The sequence below is a fragment of the Centropristis striata genome, chromosome 8 (genome assembly GCF_030273125.1).
Source record: "Centropristis striata isolate RG_2023a ecotype Rhode Island chromosome 8, C.striata_1.0, whole genome shotgun sequence".
Lineage (NCBI taxonomy): Eukaryota > Metazoa > Chordata > Actinopteri > Perciformes > Serranidae > Centropristis > Centropristis striata.
The window spans coordinates 12,222,939-12,244,590 of NC_081524.1; the positions used below are offsets into that span (position 1 = coordinate 12,222,939).

General features: G+C 43.9%; 1 protein-coding gene across 4 annotated transcripts; it reads left to right on the top strand.

Annotated features, from left to right (window-relative positions):
• The first annotated feature begins 3,070 nt into the window (after positions 1-3,070).
• On the top strand, positions 3,071-21,065 carry LOC131976354 (histone-lysine N-methyltransferase ASH1L-like). 4 transcript variants are annotated; one of them, XM_059339356.1, is made up of 14 exons: positions 3,153-3,561; positions 7,561-8,427; positions 9,287-13,421; positions 14,893-15,235; positions 15,417-15,590; positions 16,577-16,671; positions 16,755-16,828; positions 16,959-17,004; positions 17,115-17,155; positions 17,806-17,876; positions 17,974-18,143; positions 18,656-18,747; positions 18,859-19,001; positions 19,087-21,065. In XM_059339356.1, the coding sequence occupies exons 2-13, from the start codon at positions 7,771-7,773 to the stop codon at positions 18,985-18,987; spliced, it is 6,027 nt and encodes a 2,008-aa protein (XP_059195339.1). In that variant the 5' UTR covers positions 3,153-3,561; positions 7,561-7,770; the 3' UTR covers positions 18,988-19,001; positions 19,087-21,065. The 4 variants fall into 4 exon arrangements, 3 of the variants coding, with proteins under 3 accessions (XP_059195341.1, XP_059195340.1, XP_059195339.1); XR_009394788.1 differs by lacking the exon at positions 19,087-21,065 and having other exon boundaries at positions 3,151-3,561; positions 17,974-18,156; positions 18,859-18,905; XM_059339357.1 differs by lacking the exons at positions 18,859-19,001; positions 19,087-21,065 and having other exon boundaries at positions 3,151-3,561; positions 17,974-18,158.
• Positions 21,066-21,652: the final 587 nt, after the last annotated feature.

A 21,652-nucleotide genomic window follows, 5' to 3' on the forward strand; every position in this document is an offset into this window, starting at 1 on the left:
AGTGACGTACCGCAATCGAACACAATTGTTTGTAGCCAATCAGGTGACGAGAGCCTGGCGACAACAGCTGAAGAAAATGGAGTTTGTCAGACTTTGACACATTTCACCTGTAATAATACTTAATTCAGTGAGACTTAGCACAGCTGCATAAACACTGTGTGAGGTCTCATGCGACGGTGCTCATTTAAAGCAATAAATAAAACTCTTTTGACTCTCATTCATGGGAGCGTTTGTCTGCTATTGTCTCTCAAACTAATTCCAGTAGGCCTATTATAATTTTTCTCCAATGAGTGGAGGTTCTAGATATATATATATATATATATACACACACATTCTGGGTTACTTTTGTGTACAATGAGATATTGTTTGAACAAAAAAATAGGTGAGAATTGTTCCGTTGTAGGGGCATCTTCAGGGGCCACAGCAGGGGCCAAGGGCTTCTTCACAGGGGCAGTGTCCTCTATAAGCCACTGGTCTAAACTTTAGTAATTCATATAAAAGTTACAACGCACAATTACAAAATAGGTAGGCCTATTCATGATTTTAAAAAACTGTTCTAAATCCACCTTCTAACAAGGCCTACTCACTGTACTGTAAGCCTAATAAACTAGGTTAGCTTCCACTCATTATTTTTTCTTTCACCTCAATTTGCTTATGATAATGTTTCTATTTTAAAATAAATGTATTTGTATTTGTTTCATTATTTTATTACTTGCATTATACACATTTTGTGGACATTAAGTTTTATTTTTTTAACAATCAAACTTCTTAATTAGGGCTGTCCTCGACGAAAGAAATTCTTAGTCGACAAACAATCATAGTATTGTGTGGACTAATAAATTAGTTTATTTAATCAGCAGATCTGTGAGAGTTTCTCCACAAAAAATCATGCAAAAGCACCACTTTAAATGTTGTTTACCATACATGCACTCATGGATTTCCTGTGAATGCGTCTTACAATATTAGAAAAACACCAAAAATGGCCAATTTACTAAAGAAATCCAGACCAGTTAGTCTATAATAACTTAGACTAAGACTGGCAGCCCTGTCCCATATCGCCAAACACAGGAAATAGCTTTTAAATTATGTACTGTGTATGAGATGTGTATCCAAGGTTGGATTAACATCTGGGCAAAGAGGGCAACTGCCCCAGTTGCCCAGTGCCCTGGCTCCAGATTCAGTATGTGTCATCTCATTTGTAGTATTTTACTTATTACTAATTTGCTCTATTTATTTTGGAATATGCAACAGTGCAACACCCTTATGACAAGTCCTGTATCATTACCTCATCTGGAGTCTCTAAAAGAGCTTAATACTTTATTCTTTTGGGATATTCATCCTCATGTGACACATATTCTGAAATATAATGTTTCTCATTTCAATTACCAAAATGTGTTGTACATTCTGAACAGCAACTGCTTGGAAAGTAGTACTTGTTGTGCACCAGGTACAGGTAAAAATTCATGACCAGTCTGTTACATGCTCTAAAGTTCAAGTTCAAGTTCTTTATTCTTACTATGTGAACAATAATAATACAGAGAAGCAGTTGTGCCACAGGCAACCTCCAACAGAGCTCCTAAAACATATAAGCAAAGTCTGAAACAAAGGCGTAAAATCATTCAAGGACAAATAGGGCTAAAATATAGACAAAGAAAATATGAATTTGTTTGGACAGTATTACAAATGTGCACTTAGTAGGTTATTTGCAGGTTACAGGGTAGCTTTATGATGCACAGAGAGCAGAAGGAGCATAATCAGCCCAAAAGCTCATATTTATTACAAGGCCCCATACTAAGTTCATCCTGCCTTCTATAGACATGTAAAGAACAAAACAACAATAAATATGATGTAACTCACTACTGTTATTAGTACTGGATAACACTGTAGATTACAACAAACAATGAACAATAATAAGTATGTAATGTCTTTACCATTATCACCAGTATTACAATTGTGGGTGCAATTATATGCATATATATTTTTTGGTTTCTTTTTTATAATATAATGCTGCAACATGTGTGTATAACAATTATGGGTAGATTATCCTGTGGAATTATAATGGACATACAGTCATGGAAAAACATATTACACCACCCTTGTTTTCTTCAAGTTATTGTTCATTTCAGTGTCTGGTACAACTAAAGGTACATTTGTTTGGACAAATGTAACGATAACAACAAAAATACCTCATAAGAGTTTAATTTAAGAGCTAATACCTAGCCATTTTCCATGGTTTTCTTGATAATGATTTTGGTTATTATCAAGAAAACCATGGAAAATGGCTAGATATCAGCTCTTAAATTAAACTCTTATGAGCTATTTTTGTTGTTATTGTTATATTGTACCAGGCACTAAAATGAACAGGAAAGTAAAAGGGTGGTCATATTTTTCCATGACTGTATGTGGGTGTATGGAGTGTATAGTTTGTATAGCTTTCTAAAATGTGTATTTATTACCTTTTATTTATTCATTTGACCTTATTTTCGGCCTTTTCCATTTATGTTTTGTCATGTTTCCTTTTATTATCATTCATTGTCACTTTTGTCGACTGCTGTTCTTGACCCTTGATCCTCTGCTGTAACCTGAATTTCCCCAACTGTGGGATTAATAGTGTGCTTACCTTATCATCTTTATTAGCCTACTATAAATTTGTTTTTACAATGAAATGTTTTATGTGACTACATTAACAATCCAATATGTATGTTTTATTGTGTGTTATATAGATTTCTTTGCTGCATGAGTGGGGGGAAAAAACAATGCTTGTACTTTTGGATCAATATTTCCTGTTAAACTGATGCATGATAAACAGCTCTCACATATTAACTTTTTAATAAGTGTTTCCCCCTGCCTGCCTTTCTCCCCTCTCCCGCTAGAGCAGCATTACATTACAACAGTGGCACAACTTTTCAGCTGCTCCCTGTGTACTTACCAGAAGCCTACTTTAGACAAGTCGTCGCCATTTTATTAAGCGTCTAAATAGCCCTCCCCAATCGCCTATTATGAACCGCAATGAGATCCTGTGCTGTATTCGCCGTTTTATCTCCTCCTCTGGCCACATGAAAATGGCCACGCAGTTGCATTCCCGCACATCCACCACCAGCCCCTCTCCACTGTCACACTAACCCCGCACACACGCCGCCTGCTGCTGCAGCCCTTCTTCAGCCCCGTCATCCGGACACGTTAACAGCTTGTGTGAGCACAATCTGAGCCATTATTACAGGCGGGGAGCGAGGTATAACTTTCCCCGAGAGAAGTGGGCAAAATAAGATCCAGTGTAACCAGTCCGCCACCTAGCTGCGGAGACGCGCCGACGAAGATCTGTCGACTGTATGATTATGAAAACACCCGCGCCAATGTTGTTGCACAGTGGGCTCCGCGCTCCGATGAGACTGAAACTCGGTTTTTGGAGGTGTTTTAACCTCCGCTGGCCTTAGTTATGTAATCAAAGCAACATCTAATGCACCAAAAAGCTCCGGATTGCTGTTGGTGCGAAGGGGAGAGCAGGACAGCAACACCTTAACCTCCTGCCGAAACGCAGTTGGCTCCGGGACGCGCTCTCGGGTAAGTAGCCTACGTAGCCTTATTACAGATTTTCATGGCAGTCTGTATTAATGTGTCTAGGCCTGTCATCACCAGCGAGCTCACAGCAGCTCTTGTAGGTTACTGAGAAAATTTGTGCATCCGCGTACGTTGCGCTAATTTTATCCCTTGTTGCTGAGTATGTTTCTCCGTGTTCTCCGTGCATGGTGATATTTCTTATTTCAATGTTGCTGACACCAGCAGAAGGGCTGGCAGAGGACAGATAGAAGAGAGAAAAAAGGGGGCTAGGGGACTAAGCCACATCACAAACACCACCAGCAAGCACATTTTGACGCTACGTAGCAGCCCCACTTCCATGTTGAGTTTTCTATTTGTGCATGTTTTTTTAGGGCGCTGTTTGTTTTATATTTTTTTAATACGGAGATGGGAGTGACGACAACAACAACACGTGCATGTGTGTATCATTTGTAAGTGCGACAGCATCAGTGATTTTCAGAGGTGCGCAAAGTCATTATGGAGAAGGAAGCCCCTGTTGACGTCCTCAGTAAACCAGTGATAGGTTGCTCCAGTGCGGTAACACCCCCACTGCCCATACTGTATCTACAGTAGCAACATCAGTCAACCTACGCAGCTGCGACCTGGGTACACAATGTACGACCAACACAGTTGTAATACACTAACTAAGGGGAAAGTGTGTGAGGAGGAGGGGGGGACTCACGTGAGAAACTTCTATGTGGAGTGGTTAGTGTCAGTATTTTAAGATGCCTTCACAGCAGCACCTCATTTTCCAGCAGGGCTCGTGTGCTCCGTGCTGTTGTCAGGCAGAGAGGATAATGGTGTTGTAGTTATTGATGATAACACCGTCATGGGATGGTGATGATGGCTGGAAATATGGTGGGCCATTATCATCATTTAATCGTCGCCTCAGCGCAGCCGAGGAACCCACACTGACTGCAGTGTCAAGTCCACCCATCATCCTGTCACTGGAAATAGCTTCTGGTCTAATGTTGGAATAATTTTGAGTTATGTTTGAGAGGTATAGCTCTGGAGAGTATAAAAAGCTATTAGTATGCACTTTGACTGATGTTGAATGGGCTTGCCCTTTCAAGTTTGAAAACCTGCCACTCTTATTCTCTTCTTATAGTCACTTTGCACAACAAGACTGTAACCCACATGAGTCAAGCTTCGAGGGCTGTCCTCTCTCAGAATATCAGTCGACTATTGTCATTGGGGTCAAATTTCTTGAGTCCATTAGTCATTTTTTAATGTTTTTCTTTCATGCTGACTAACTTATTTCCAAGAAACTTATGAGCACATCTGTGGTAAACACAATTTAAGTGCTTTTGCATGATTCTTTGATGAGAAAGTCAGTTTTACAGATCTGATGACTAGGGCTGGGCAGTATAAGGATATTATATCGACGTCATTAAATGAGACTACATATCGTCAAGGATTTTGGATATCATAATGTTATGTTACCTTATAAAGGCTCTTTTCAGTAAAAATTACTTTAAAACTTACCAGGACGTTCTAGCTGTAGGATATTTTCCCCTTACCTGCTTACATATTATATTGACATTACTGAGGATTAGTTATCATAAACCCTGTAAATATTTTTTAAAGCACAAACAGAAAGAAATATTCATACAATATGGATATTAATTTAGCTTGTCAAAAATATATTGTGATATATGAGTTTATCCATATCCCCCCAGCCCCACTGACTATTATTTTCAAAATTGAAAATTTAAATGTCTTGGTTTGTCAGTCAGAAAGTCAAAGATATTCAACATGATATAAAACAGAAATACAGGAGATCTCCATAATTGAGAGGCTGAAAACAGCATTTCCTGCTTACTTAAAATGACTAATCAATTGTCAAAATAGTTTTTGATAGTCATTTTTTTGCTGTTGATCAATTTATCGGCTAGTCAACCATCCATTGCAGCTCTACTGACGATTTAATCAACTAATCGATTAGTCAACAACATTTAACAGTGTTAAGGTCCTCACCAAGAACAATAACTATAAAGATCACTATAAATATAAAAAATGGTTCTCACTCAAGTGGTGATGCCAATCAGGATCCATTTTACAAGTTGTCACTTTCAGACTTTATACAATAAATAAAGTGTAATAAAATCTACTTATTAAACTCAACAGTATCTCTCTCTTTCCCTCTCTACTCACATTCTTTGTGCTAAATTATGCATGGCACCACAACTTTGCAGCACAAGAGCAGCTACTTTTAAACTTATTCATGTTATTGATAAGTTCAATGCTAGATAAAAAGATAAATCAAGTGGCTTGTATCTGCCTTTTCTGACTACTTCTTTTATGTAAGCTTAATGATTGTGTTTCGGAAATACAATAATGCAGAATATGAGGGACGTGTAGGGCTCCGACGCAGCTGGAGAGCAGAACTCATGCTTGGCACTTTGTTTACAGAACATTATTGTTAATGGGGTGGACGGTCCTTAAGTCGACCAAGAATTTCTTGAGTCAAAGGCAGCCCTACAAGCCTCTCCTCTTGCGTGTACCCCAATAAAAGTGTGATAAAAGCGTCTGCAGTTATTTAAGCGGACCACTGTCCATCCTTTTGCTCATTTTATTTCATTGTAAGGCGGTTTGGCCACGGTAATGCTTTCCAAAACTGTTACATAACAGCAGTTACTGGAACAGATGTTGATTTGGGCCTGGTATGATTCAAGGAAAGACTTTGGGTGTGGAGGGACCAAGAGGCAGGAGAGATAGCCCACTGAGCTCTTAAATGAAAACATTATCTGAGATGCTCTTGTAAGTTTAAGGGGGCAGTTCAGAGCGTTGAGAGACAGATGAGCTATTTCATAAGAGGCTCTCAGGAGAGAGCAGCAAGAATGCTTGGCGGGATGTGTTTTATTAGAAAATGGATGAGCGTCTCCCTTAATGAGAGAGAGAGTATAATGAGGGAAGCATGACAGAAGATGCTGCTTCTCTTCGATATGTTAAAAACTGGGCTGAGCACAGTGCGAGCGAGCGAGAGTGAAAGTTTTTTCTGGTGAGGAGAATGTTATTTTAGGGTGTGTTACTTGCCGTAATGTCACATTAAAAGTCAATTTACAATGGGGTCAATGAAAAGCTTACTTGACTTAGAGGAAGCAATGGGAGGAGGAGGAATTTGCACTCCTTTCCAAAAATAAGTTTTACCCTTTCCTACGGATTTGTGTTACCACTACTGAAAGGGGAGGAGGGGAATGGTCGGACCGTGAATGGAGGGATTTAGGTTGGAGAGGAGGAAAAGAACGAAGTGGAGGAGGAAATATGGTTCTGATTAACATGGATACAGTGTATGAGTTGACCATTTTACTGTGTGGTCGACAGAGAGAGAAAGAGAGAGAGAGCGAGAGCGAGAGAGAGGGGATGGGACTAATAGAGAATGCATGCAAAAGCTTTCTGCCAAACATGAAAAGGGGAGTTTCGGAGAGAAAAGAAAGTACAGCAAAGGGAAGGGTGGGAGGAGAAGTGCTTGTGGGAGTAGCTGAGAACAGAAGGCGCAAAGACAGTGGGGAGAGGAGGGGAGGAGACTGGATCAAGTGTTTGAATTAGTCAGGAGCTGATTGATTGATATATTGATTTGGGGAAAGGAGTTATAGTGAGGATTACAACGTAAGTAAAAGTGGAGAGGTTTAGGGAGCGTTTGCTGTCTGTCAGAGCTACCGTTATTTACAGATTGTTAGAGAAAACCAGCTGAGGCTGTTTTTGAAGAATGTGAGTAGGTCTTTCTTCCAGTTAGTGCCGACATTCTGGGAATCGGTGGCGCTGATTGGCCCCCTGGGTTTTCTGTATGATGAGATCATCTCTGTGGACACAGACTTTAGCACCTCTCTACAGCTGCCTGCAGGAAGGGGACTTTCCCCTCAATTCCTGTACTGCTGCTACTCAGCATCTGAGCTCACTGAAATGACTAATCACTGGCCTCTCTATCTTTCTGTCTGTCTGTCTTTTTCTTTCCCTCCCTCTCTCTGCCTTACTCCATCTCAGCTCAAGCCTTAAGGACACGAGAGAGACCTTCCTTCGCTGGATGAAGGAGCCCAACTGCACTTGGACGATTAGAGGATATTCTTTTGGAAATCTCCTCACCTACACCTGCATTCAGATCTCCGACCTTGACCTCAACAACTCCGCCGGGGTCATTTAAAGTGTTATACTGGGAACCCCACAGCATCCTGCCTCTCCCCCCTGACTTCTCTGATGGACCAGAGAGTGAAGGGGGGAACCCCTCCAACCACAAACTCCACTCTGGACCCCACCTCTGCATCTGAAGACTCTGAAGTGGCAGAGAAAAAGAGGAGGGGTGAGGGGGAGAATGGAGATGTAGGGGAGAAGGAGGAGGATAAGAGAGGAGCAGGGAAAAAGAGAGAAGGAGACAAGGGGGCAGTGCTGGAGTTGCTCATCGAGGGGCGCTGTGGAAGCGCAGGACAGCAACAGCTTCAGATCTCTGGCAGAGAGACCAGCTGCCCCGACGGGAATGTACGACTCCGGATTGGACTCCAGGCCAAACGCACCAAGAAGCCGCCCAAGATCTTGGAGAGCTATGTCTGCAAGCCCACCATCAGGACCTATCAGAGACAAGCCAGAGGGGCACTGCTGAGGGGGGATGGAGGAGAAGGACAGCAGAACAAAACCAGCTCTCCTCCAGACGAGGCAACCAGAGATCAGCGCTCTGGCTTGGATTCGGTCCAGACCACATCCAAACAAACAGCATCTGCTGCTTCACCACCACTTGCATCATCATCATTATCATCTTCGTCATCACAGCCACTGTCGTTATCATCAACATTTACCATAGCATCCACGACAGCCTCAGTCCCTGCCGTAACCAGCCAAGGGACCAAGTCAGCCAAACAGGTAAGTTGAGGACAACAGTGCACAAACTAACTAATAATATTAAACCTGTTATTATTCAAACATGGACAGAACCAAAGTGTTACAGTGACTGAAGGTGTTCATGCATGTACTGTAGCACTGTTTTGCAGTTAACCACCAGACATGCTTACATGGTGCAAAATCACCCAGCTCAGTGCTCAGTTGTAATAAGGTCAAATGAGCTATTGTCTCAATACTGAAACCTAACCAGCCCATTTAAATAAACAGGCCTATAAATAGGGCAACAGCACGGCAACCACTTGGAGCTATTACAGACATTGGTCCATCAGTCCCTACGACAATCACCCGAGAGGAAGCTTATTGCTTTAGCTGCACAAACGCCACTCAAGCTGCAGCATACCAAAATTACAGGACAAGTACGAAATGTCAAGCCTTCTCATCTGTATTAGTGGCAATTTATAGCTACCAATAGCACAGCTTTCTCTCTCTCTTTCCGTCTCTACTTGGCTCTCTATATCTGTCCCTCTCTTCTATTTTTACATCCCCTCTTTTCTCTACCTGCTCTCATTTATCTTTCACTCCCCCCTCTGTCCCTGTCCCACTCCCTTCCTCTCTCTTTCTCTGCCTTTGTATTTCTCCTTTCTGTGTCAACCCCATTCCTGTTTCCATCACCTCACTCTCTCCTTCTCTTCAGTATGCCCTCTTTTCTCTGCCTGATTGAGTCATTTTGTCCTCACTCTCTCTTTTAATGGGCGGACAAAAACAAAAGCATTTAAGCTGTTGTCTCTTCCCCATTGTCCTTCGCTGTTGTCACCAGCAAACTAGTGGATGTCACAGCCATTGTTGTCTATGACTGAGATTCCGTGTTTGCATTTCCCAGGTTCCAATCAAACTGGCCGACAAGACAGAGGTGAATTCAAATGGCTCATCTGAGAGAGTGAAGAAAGAGAAGCTTCCTAGTGTCAATGGCCAGCCCATCTCTGCAGGACACAAACCCTGCTCGCCTACAACAGACCAGACAGCTTCAACTACTCCTTCCACCGCATGCGTCCAAGCCCAATCTGCATCGGAAACCAGGAATGAAGGGAAGACCTCCAAGAAACATAATGGTTTGGTTCAGACATCGAAACAGAAGGGACTATCTAATGGGAAAGGCTCTGCCGACATCCTTGGCACTTCCACCTTGTCGAAAAGCAAAGTTGGAAAACACAGTACTTCCTCCTCTGTTTCCTCCGTAGACTCCTCGACAAGACTTCCAGCCTCCACCAGCTCCCATAAAGAACTCAGCCTGTCCAATAAGAGTAGTCCAGACTCTCCGTCATTTTCTTCAGTCACCCCTAAACCACAGTCCTCCCCCACTGCGGATCTCTCCTCTGCCCAATCCCAAGATCAGGATCCCTCTCTAGAGAAAAAGAGAGACAAAGACAGAAAAGCAAAGAAAGAGAAACGGAAAGACAAAAAGTTAAAGCGAGATAGATTGGAGGCTGAAAGAGCAAAGAGTGAGAACAAAAAGGAGGTAGGCAAGAAGAAGAAAAAGGAGAAAGGGAAGGATGGGAAATCAAGGCATGGTAAAGAAAAAGATGAAAGACACAGGACTGATGATACGTGGAGGGCTGAGTTAAAGGCGGAACGAGGAAAAGCTGAGAAAAAGAGGGACAAGCTTAGCCCAGACAGACAAAGAACAGAGGATAATAAATGTGGTGAAACCGTTGATAAACTAGATAAAACCAGTAAAGTCGTGAATCCAAGCAGACTCGATGAGATAGAAAAGACGGATGATGGTTGCAAGCCAGTTAAACAAGCTGAGCCAGCAACAGCAACAGGTGACAGCAGTAAATCAAAAGAACAAGACGTCTTAAGACATTCAACTGTGCCTCCTAGTCACCCCTCTTCTTCTGCTCCTCCCTCTCTGCCCACTCCCTCTGCCCGCGCCCCCGTCTCTCCCCCTTGTTCCCCCCCAGAGCAGGACAGCCGCCCGCTGAAGAAACGTAAAGCCAGACGGCCCAGCTGGACCAAGCTGGTGCACCGGGCTCAGAGGGCAGAAAATCAGGAAACCCCTTTAGATTCCCAACATAATCCTTTACTAAGTTTTCCCCAGAACCCCAAGACGTCCCTTCCTGCCAAGGCCACTATTCAGCAGACTGATGAGTCACACCCAGCTCCATCTAGCTCCTTAACCAGCAGCTCCTCCCCTCTTTCTTCTGCAACCAAGCCTCCATCCCCAAAGCAAAGTCACCCAACAGCAGACCCTAGCCCCCCTGCTTCCAGATGCCCCATAACCCCTGCCCGAAAAAGGGGCCGCCCTAAATCCCACAGCTCTAGCTTCGATGAACCTCCCCCTAGACTTTCGCCAAACTCTATCCCAACTGAGGTGCCTCTTCTGGGGTGTGACGGAATTCAGAAAGCCCCTGTGCTGGAGCCAAGTCCCAAACTGCAGCGTGCCGCTCAGTCTAAATCCAGCCCCAAGAAGCGTGGCCGTCCTCCCAAACGAAATCTCCCCGAGGAGGACCAGAGCGGAGATGCACTGAATCGCACTGACAGGAGTAAAGATTTCCATCCTCCTGAAAAGGGGAACAGGCAGCTAAAGATCAGGAGGCTGATTAACGAGATGAAGAAAAGAAAGAAGAGGAGGCTTCACAAGGTAATGCTGTCTGGATATGGAGGAAAGGAGGGAAGGGGAGGCCAGGCAGCAGATGGTGAGACCTCTCTGAGCATGTGTAAATCAATAGAGGCTACAACAGTACACACACTCTCAGCCCTGTCCTCCTCCTTTGGGAGTAAGCTGGGCCCTCAGATCAATGTGAGCAAGAGAGGGACCATCTACATGGGCAAGAGGCGAGGACGAAAGCCTAAAGCCCAAACTGCTAACACCAACTCCCAGAACGCCACTCAGTCGTCCCTGTTCACCAATCCATCTGAAACATCTCTCTTCTCGTCTAACCAGCCTCAGCCTCCTCCCTCTCACCCATTCCCCTCCCCATCTCTCACCCACTCCAGCGGCGCCCAGAGTCCTTATAGTGAAGGCAGCCTCACAGAACCAACATCCTCCCTACTTTTTCCTCACCCCTTCTCCCTCCCTTCCCCATCATCTTCCTGTACCTCCCCCCGGCCTCCCTCCTCCTCATCCCTCTCTCCCTTTGTGAAGAAGAGCTGTCCATGTCAGGGAAGGCATCACTTCCCCTTTCACCAGTCTTCATGTAAGCTCTCCTGTCCCACCCCTCCACTGCATCATACACCTGGTTCTCCTGGCCACTTGAAAGAGGCCACACCTTCACCCAGGAGTGAGTCACACAGCGAGGAGACGCTGCCGAGCGATAGCGGGATTGGAACCGATAACAACAGTGTTTCAGAGCGTGCGGAGATGAGGGGGGTTCGAGGCATGCTCAGGTTGGGTCAGGGGTCAGGAGTGATTCTGGGGGGTCAAAGGCACCCTTCATCTCTTGTGGACCGTCCCTCTCCTGTCTCTTCACCCCTCTCTCTCATACCCAGACACACAAACCCCATCCCCAACTCAACTACTATGGATCGACACAGAGACAGAGACAGACACAGGCACAGGCGGAGGGATTACGACTGTCCCCCCTCCTGTACTTGCTTGTGCCCTTGCCCGTGCCCAGGACACAACAAGTGCACTCATTCAGACTATTACCCTTGCCTTGGGCACAATGCACTGAAGAGACAGAAGAATAAACACAAGAAGAAGCACCAGCAGCTGCACATGCAGGATCCAGAGTTCCTTGCTGAGCTAGAAGATCTGATCGGTCAGTTCAGTGAGATCCACATCGGACGGCGAAGTTGGGCGAGGACAGGACTGGGACAGGGCTTTGATGGGAGTGGGAATGCTCCTGGAGGAAGACGCCATCACTCCTCCTCTCATTCTCTCCGCTCAAACATCTTCAGGATCAATCTGAATGGCTTCTACTCTCCTCACCCTTCATCTTACTCTGCTAACCCTTCATTCTCCCCCCAGCCTTTCTACCCTTGTCAGCCTGTGCATTGCAACAGGAAGCCAGACCGCAGGCAGTGTGGTTGCCCGTCAAAGTTCCAGGAGACCATCGAAAATATGGGCTTTTACAGCAGCTATCCCCCTGCAACGACACTTTACCACCACCTCCCAAGCTCCTACCCGCTTCCCTCTCCACACCAGTACGCCCCCCATCATCCCCATCATGCCCACTTCCTCCTTAATCCCGCCAGATTTCACAGGCGGAGGAGCAGGCTGCTGAGGGAGGGAGCTTTAGGAGGAGAGGTCGAGGGAGATATAGGAGGAGGCAGTGGAGGAGGCCAACACCTCAGCTCAGGGTTCACATCCAGTCTCTCCTGTGGCTGTGGGAGGAGCGAACACAAACACAAACATAAACATCGTCACAGACACTGCGAGCGAGACATGGATGACGAGGAAGAGTTACACGAGGATGAAGAGGAAGATGGGATGGAGAGGGAGGGTTTGGCCAGTTCAAAGCCAAGGTCAGGGTTCATTTTGGGGCAAGGAGAAGGAGGAAGGAAAGAGGCAAGAGGAATGAGGAGTATGCTGTCTAAAGAATCGCCTTGGTCATGTGAGAATGGAGGTGATTCCTTTTCTTCCACTGCTGCTGCCACATCATCATCATCTTTAGCAGAGAGGTACAAACACACATCTCTCACCTCATTGGGGCTGGGCTCCTCTCACTTGTCTTCGTTTGGAGGAAGCTGGGGAGGCCTGGGACAAAGCTGGACGAAATTTGGAAGCCTGGGGGGGACAGGATTTGGAAATTCAACTCCCAGCTGGAGAGGCTTTACCGGGGAGCAACATACAGGCAGGATGATTGCGTCAGATGGAGAGGACGAAGACGGTGAGGACGAATCGCACCTGTACAGGATGTCCCCGTCCCCAACACACACAAACCTGTTCACATCCGCTGCCATGGCAACAGGGAGGAGGGGTCTGAGGAGCGGATTGGCTGGGAGGAATCCAGGAAGTGGAGACAGGTCATGGAGGAGAGATGAGCCAGCGTGGACCGAGAGGAGAGAATCAGGTGAGGATGCATGAATGGTTTGATCAATATAAGTTGGAAAGAACAGAGCTCACATGCCTGTGCTGCTGTCTGATGGCTCAGTATGAGGTAATGTTAGCATTAGTGCTAAAGTTGGTGCAAACACTGCAATGTAAGTATTTATCTGTGTTGATAAATGCTACAAAACCGCCATTGCTAGCAGTGCTTGTTGAATTGCATGAATGCATTATTTCACAATAACATAGAGTATGCTGACAGTAATTGAGATAAAGTGGAAAATCTAACATCAACTGTGCTTATGACTGAAATACACCAGAAGCACCCAAATCACGACAACTAGCTGAGTGAATAGATTTTATGCCAAGAGGCTCTTCTCAAATGCAAGGGATGACAGATTTGTATATTTGCACAATGTGGAGATGAGATTGTGGCACCAATGGTTTGCCCAATATAGTGACAGGCAGCATTGCTTTTCTCAGGTGTTGTTGAGCCACACATCAAAGCCTGGAGGGTGTTTGAGAGGAAATCAGACTCCGTTCTTTTTATAGCCAATTTCAGACTCCCTCTGTGCAGCAGACGTGCCTAACACACACACACACACACACACACACACACACACACACACACACACACACACACACATAAATGCAACCACTTAGCAACCACTCTCTGTTGGAATTTTTAAAAAGTGTTATAGCAGGAGGGCAGCATCTTGATGGAAATCTTCCAGAAAATCTTTGAAATCTTCCCATCCTGCAGCGAACCGCACGCTGTTGCAGCCCGGGGCTACCCAGTGAACACAGTCATTAGTTAACCACCAGATTGGCTATTTAAAGCCTGGCCTACCTCTCACTGCTGGCCAACAGGGCCTATTGGACTTGGAAAAATCCAATAAGGAAAGAGTGGTCAGTCCTGTCAGGGACAGTGGAAAATGGAACAAAAAGATAGATGACCTCAGGAGTGATTGATGAAGGAATAGCACGGAGGTCAGAGTGGGGGCAAAGACAGCTCGTGAGGGGAAAATATTTGAGAGAAGTGGAATACATTTGACATCAGTTTATCTAACTAAACACACATGTGTTTTGAAGCGCAGCACGCTAGCATGGGCAAACTCATACACATTTTTCTGGCTTACTCTGTCAGCTCAGCCTTTTTGAGATGTTCCACATTAACTGAATGTGCAAAAACAACTGTGTGCAAGAGTGCATATGTGTGTATGTTTATATTAGAAAGTATGCATTTTGCACACATTCTTGTGTTTTTTTTCTGTAAATGTGTGTACATAAATCACTTCTTAATGCATTTCCCAGAAGTGAACTGGTCAGAGGAAATGTTGTGACTCACCTAATCTGTGTCCCATCCGCATGACTCAGCCCAGACTGGCCTCACCTCACACCTCCTGCTGGCTCAATCACTGATCCACATCTGTCTCATTTCCGCTCCGCCACTTACACCCCTCCCTCCCTCCCTCTTTCCATTTCAATGACGGCAGGTTTACAAGGTGACTCAAGAAGCCGGGGGCAGCAGAAAAGTGTGCCAACGCCAGACAGTGTGGCAGGGAAAAACAAAAGAGGGCCAGGACGGCCCAGAAAGCACCCACTGCCCTCCACTGTATCCTCCCCCACACACTCATCTGCAGCTCCCTCCGTGTCATCAGCCGACCTCTTGCCAGCACACAACAGAGATGGGAGAGAAATAGGAGGGAGAAAAGAAGACAGAGGGCCAGAGAGAGATAGAGGAGGCGACACAGTGCAGCAGGTGACAGAGTTGGAGCTGCAGGCCAGGAGGAAGAGAGGACGAAAGAGAAAACATGGTGACTCTCCTTGTCATCAGAGGTAAACACTCACAACTACATCATTAAGTACCTGAGCTGGTTGACTTGAAAATTCAATACAACCACTCACTACTGCTATATTAACCCACTGTTTTCAGCACTGTGTGCTAAACCAGTGCCTTTTCTCTCTTTCTCTTTTTCCTCTCTATCATTCTATCTCTCTCTTCATGCTTTCCTTTTAGTGTCACTGAGGATAAACCAGAGTGTGACACACCCCCTGAATGTTTTAGCCAATCAGATGTCGACCAGGCTCCATCCCTACCAGTAACCATCCAAAGAGAGGAGAGAGCAGACGGGCCTCCCAGGAAGAAGTTTCTGAGGGCGGGTCTTTACTCAGATGATTACAAAACTACAGAGTGAGTTGGCTGAATATATAAACAAGCTGTTATAACATTATTTTTTTTGGTTTTAAGCTGCAACCAGCAGCTCTATAGGTGGCTCTGTTGGTCAGTCCACAAAGATTTTAAAAAACAACAACATGTGGCCACTACAAGGCTGACATTTGGCATGCATGTGAGAATGTGTGTGGATATTTTCATGCCAGTTGGCTAAAAAGGGGCGTGGATCTGTGAGTGTCTTATCTCCACAAAGCTTTACAACTTCCAAATAGATTTTCTGTGGAATGGTTAGTTATGAGCTAAAGGACAGTTTAATTAGCTAGTCAACCCAATTGGAAAAAAATTGGGTGTGGCCTGTAACAAAAAGCTGCATAGCTTCAGAAGGGATTTAAGAGAATAGGGTTACAAAATTCTGGGAATTTTCAAAGTTGGAAACTTTCCATGGGAATTAACAGGAATCTATGGGAAATAAATATAAATAAAACAGGAATAAACCAGAATTTTATTTTAGCATAATCTTAACTAGAACAACCAGATTTCATGCAAGTACACTTGAATATCTATGCTATTCCTCAATCACATACACATAGCACATGGTTTACTGCAGGGCTATTGAGGTGACGCCCCCTGTGCATTCCTCTATCACATTTACATTTTGAATGGGACTTTTTGAACTTGATAAAGTTCTACTTACGAATAGATCTGTTGAAATGTCCTGTTTTTTAATTGTATTATTTTGCAAGTTTCAGATTTGGAATATTTCTAAAATTCCCCAGCTTAACTTCCCATTGAATGTTTCTGGAAATTTACCGGATATTTTCCACCCCTTTCCAACCCATGGAGGCCAAGTGTTTGTGAGGTTGTGTGCCTGTGTGTGTGTGTGTGTGTGTGTGTGTGTGCGTGTGTGTGTGTGTGTGTGTGTGAACATATGGATGCAGGTGTGTGCATGCTTGCAGCTATGCAAATTTGTGCTTGTTTATGTGTTTAATGTGTCTCTTTCCTAGCCCGCCCTCCCAAGCCCAGCAGTTGTGCAGAGAGAGTATGGATTACACACCAGGGGAGCATGAATTTAGCCTTTTACCTGCTCCAATACATGTTGGTGAGTATTTAACAAAAATGCAATCTCAACTATAGTTTATCTGAGGTGTGATTATTCATCCAAAACCCCTATGTGTCCTCCAGGGAAGTACCTGAGGCTGAAGAGGATTCATTTCCAGTTACCCTATGATGTTATGTGGCTGTGGCAGAACAATCAGGTACAGTGGAGTCCTGTAACACAGAATCGGGGAGTTAGACAGTCAAACTGAGGCATTATTGGAGATGAAAGAGTGATTCTGGAGGAGAGTCACAAATGTGCATGTAATTTCTCATGTTGTGTTGTCGCAGCTTCAAAGGCAGCCTGCTGTCCCCCTGAAGAGGAAGCGACGTTACTGTGAGTTGCCAGTGTTAGATGTGTTAATCTTCAGGTTTAGTTGATGGATCAGATCAATGCTCTCCTACAGCGTCTTAATCTGTTTCTCTCTCTCTCTCTGTTTCACTCAGGCCGGCTGAAGGAGAGGACTATATCCTCTCATCAGGCAGCGGTGAGTTCATGTGGCTTGAAAGTATAATATGCAACGTTTCTGCATTAAAATGTCTAATGAAGGACACAGTCCGCCTGTCAATGATACTATCTCCCTGCCCATGTGGCAGCATCCTGGTTGTCTGCCAGAAAGTGGCATAAACTTGACTTTATATCTAGTATTAAGCCATGTTTTTACAAAAAATTTTTTAGATTTGATTGTTGTTAACTATATATTTTAACCAGATGAAAGATTTTAGTCATCGGACCCCTGAATCTCAAGTCATCAGAAAAATAAGCTGAGCAAAGATTAGCAGTAGCTCTGCGCTTCCCTTCAGAAAAGTGCTGAACAGTGTCAGAAAAGCACAAGTTTTTAACGAGCAATTGCTTTATTCATTGTTTTTACCAGTTTAAATCACTGCATCCATTTGTTTTAGAGAGGAGGACATCTCTGCTGATAATTTGGCTCTCGGTTAAAACCTCCTTAACATCTGGATCTCAAGTTTCACTTGAATGAACACTGAAAAAATGCTAACCAGGGAAGGCTGACTGCAATCGTTTTTTCGATTTAGAGACCCCTAATGGTAGTTGTCTTATTCCATTGTTGAACGCAGCTTTAATAAGTGCTAAACACTTACTTGTGTCCCTCCATTTTTTTTTTTTATTTTACAGGAGGAGAGCTCGAGTGACATAACCAGCCTGTTTCCTCACCTTGACATGGAGCCTTTGACCGGCAGTGAGAGGTATGGAAAGATTCAGAGATTCACGTGTCAGGAAAAACTACTTGATGTTACTGAACTAATGTCAGTGAGCTAATGTTCTCCCTGTGTGCCGGGCCAGGAGCTTTGTGGTCAAACACCACGTCTTCCTTGTGAGGAACTGGGAGCTCGTGCGAGACAGACAGATCCGATTGAGGATAGAGAGGGAGGGAGACGCAGAGGGAGAAGAGAGGGACTCACAACATCTGTCCTGTGATGGAGCCAGTGGGGACGACAGCCACATCAAGTCAGGTCCATGAAGCAAGTGTGTGTGTTAGTTTTTGTTTCTGTAGGTGTTGGCGTATGCATATGTGGTTGAACTCTATACATTTTCATTTCAACATCTGTATAGATTTCTTCTGGTGTCCTGTGTCGTGTCTTTTACTTTCTGTGTGCATGTATGTGTGCGTGTGTGTGTTCTGCTTACAGCCCGTCGTCCTCATATTTGGCTTGTCTCTCCATATCATACTCAGCAGCACAAACAAAGTGGTTTTCCAACCACAGAATTTCAGCCTCCAGAAATGTTTCCCCGTTTCTGTCATCCACCGCTGGTGTCCAAGAACCCAGCAAGCATCAACTTTCCCCATTAGCAGTGAAACCACACCGTTTCCATCAAAGACTCCCTGCAGATAGGAATCAAGGGGGAAAAAGGACACTTGCATTATTACGTAGATACATCTGTAAAATAAATTATAGGCTGTTAGTGTTCACCCCTGCAACGCCTTCACTAACATACAGAATGTTGTTTGACCTTTGACCCTCAGATCAACAAGTGGGGGTGGAGGTGACGGTTATCAGCAGTGACCCCCACCATCAGAGTCAGGACACCTCCAGCTCGCTCACTGCCAGCCCCTGTGTGAGTGAAGCACTGCCCACATACAAAAAAACCCCATTTCTTTAAGAATGCAAATTTCCACCAGGACAAAATCTGCTTTTGCAATTAGTCGTGCATACTTGTTCACCACAGCCCACCAAAACCCAGAACAGACGCGAGGAGGAGGGAGAGGAAGAGAAACGAGGCGAAGAAGAGGTCTGCAGCAGAGAACAGAGGAGGAAACGGCTGAATGATTTACTTTTGACCCTGCAGCATTCATAAGCTAACAGAGGGAGGTAAGTAGAGCATCAGATACAGTAACAGGAGGAACACTGAGACATGTATGCATTGCCTTGTTGATAGTATCTTGCCTTTACGTAGGTGGGACCACTCTGAGACATGGACCAGGCCCACCACCGGACAGATGGACAGGAACTGATGTCACAACACTGCTATTAACAGTAGCAGTGCCACAGAGAACAAGCGAGAAAAAGGAGAGGAGAGATGGAGAATTATAGCAGCTGAAAAGATGCAAGAAAGACATCTCACACTGACAGATGAGTGTGGTGAACTTAGCGCTCTGAAGGGCATCACACCAAGGATGAAACCATGGCAACACATCTTTTGTCCAAAGCGACGAGGGATGAGAGAAACAGAGATAGACTGTCCCGGATGAGAGAATGGAAAGAAAGAAACAGACCAGCTGAAATGATTTTGCACTAGTGCTGGATGATCAAGCACACTAAAGACTGTATGTATGTATGCTGAGTGGACACACTATAAAAAGACTTTCATTGCTTTTTACTTTGGCACCTTAAGCAAACTGGGAAAGACAGACATTTGTTGGAGACGAAAGTGGACATATTTGGTACTCAGCATTTCAGCTCTGAAGTTTCCAAGAGACGAGGAGCTCAGGAGCTGCCCGGGGGAACAAAAATTTAGCCTGGGCCCTAAGTAGGTCAAAATTGAACCCTCATTTAAGCTTTCAAAGTCACTTTGCACCTTTGGGAAATGACACAAGGAGAAGTAGTGAACCAGTTGAAAGCTGTTGAGACAGTGGTAGGGTTTTTCTTCACTTTACCAAGACAGTGTCTGCTATGTACTGGTGAATAGGCAGGGGAGGGGGTGGGCTTAGTGATAGGAATTTTGGCATCGCTGCAAGAGAATTTCTAATGAGGTTTTAAGAAAGAAGTTATTTTTGAAAAAAAAAATAAAAGGGACAGCCTGAGCTGTCTGCTAAAGAGATGGGCAAATTATATTCATGATAGGAATGTTTATTGTTGACTATTTTCAGTATTGCTTCCTGGGGAAGGGAGAGAGAAAGAGAGAGAGAGAGAGAGGTAAAAAAGTGTTTTGTTTACTTCGGACTGCCTTTGAGAATGTTTTTGCTCCAGAGCATTGACAATCAGAATGTCCTAGCTGGGGAGAAAGGAGAGATTGATTTGCCCCAAATGCTCTGTAGAAGTGCCATGTGGTCTTGTGTACGTACCTAAGCGAACTCATGCAGTCTTTAAAAGCAATATCTCCTCTGATAAGGACTATATAAGGACTTATATAAGGACTTCTTTTGTTATGTTTTTTTTTTTAAAGTTGTGAATATTTGAGGATTGGAGGTCATATTTCTGTACAGTTGCATAGTAGATTGTTCTCATCTTAGGAGCATTCGGTTAATCCACTCAGTGGAAGTAACCATAAGCTTTTAGTTTCATGTGAATGTACATAGAGAGAGACCTGTTTTCCTTCTATCAGCAGTAGCGTGTAAAACTAGTATTATTCATGACAATACTATTGGGATTATACATGAAACATAATAATCAAATCTTTCATTTTACTAACATGTTTTTAACAGATTATACATCTGACCAATATATCAGTCATTTGTCCTTAAAATTGACTATGATTGTATATGATTTTTTGTAGAATTACATAATTTGTCTCTTCTTTTTTTTTTTAGCTAAGCGTACGTTTTTTTTATTGGTCAGACAATCAGTGACAGTGAATTAGTTTTTCCAGTGTTAAATTTCTGCTCTCTTTCAGTAGTGTGGCTTTCTAATAACAAGCCAAGAAAGTGCAATTTCTTTGACTGTTTACATACTGTATGTATATTTTTCCTCTTTCCTTTTTTAACTAAGAGCACTACATTATTGCCAGTGGATGATTAACTTTATAGCAAAGGTACACATAAAGACTTATTTATCTAGTTTGCATGACATGTAACCTTTGCCTGTTGCCTCTGATAATGTGCATCTCAAAAACAAAACATCAAAAACAGTTATAACTCAACGCCATAGAATGTCAGCTCAGACTTTTTGCCTCTATAACCATAATAATAAAAGCATTTTATGTCTACTAGTACTAAACCCTGCAGACTCTTGGTGTATCAGTTACAAGGCCTTCATCTTTCTGTTTGTGTGTGTGTGTGTTGTGGGAGGTTACTGCAGTGATTTTAATCAGTTTGAGCTAACAGTGCTATCTAGTGGTGTTAGATTGTATATCTCAAGCTGTGTTGTCCTCCATAATGACCCACAATGGAGGATGCTATCAAAGGAACACGGTTACAAGATGGGGGAGGGCTGCAGCTCACTCTGGAGATTTATTCTCCTCTTTCTGCCCTTCACAACATCCCAGAGCATCCTGGTATCATTTTATCCGAACAAAGAAGTGATAGAAATCTCATCCATGAATTTAACAGGGACAGAGTGTGTAGTTGGGTATTTAAAGTGGTTGTAAAGTGTTGAGTCTTCACTTCCTTTGTAATCTCACACATGTAGGTTCCCATCTCATTTTAGAAAGCAGCAAAAAAAGGTCATGTACTTTATGTTTTCTGAGTGAGGAGAGATATCCCTTAGCTTTTGTCATGATGGCAGTGATTCACAACCAGGGGAAGCCCACTTACCCCACATACTTCTGTTGTTGCCAGGGGTAACTTGGAAACATAGTGGAGCAG

Coding starts and splice junctions, on each gene's coding strand:
- LOC131976354 (XM_059339356.1), top strand. CDS start 7,771: ATGGACCAGAGAGTGAAGGGGGGAACCCCTCCAACCACAAACTCCACT. Junction 13,422..14,892: donor GACCGAGAGGAGAGAATCAG/GTGAGGATGCAT, acceptor CAATGACGGCAG/GTTTACAAGGTGACTCAAGA. Junction 18,144..18,655: donor CGACAGCCACATCAAGTCAG/GTCCATGAAGCA, acceptor TTTGACCCTCAG/ATCAACAAGTGGGGGTGGAG.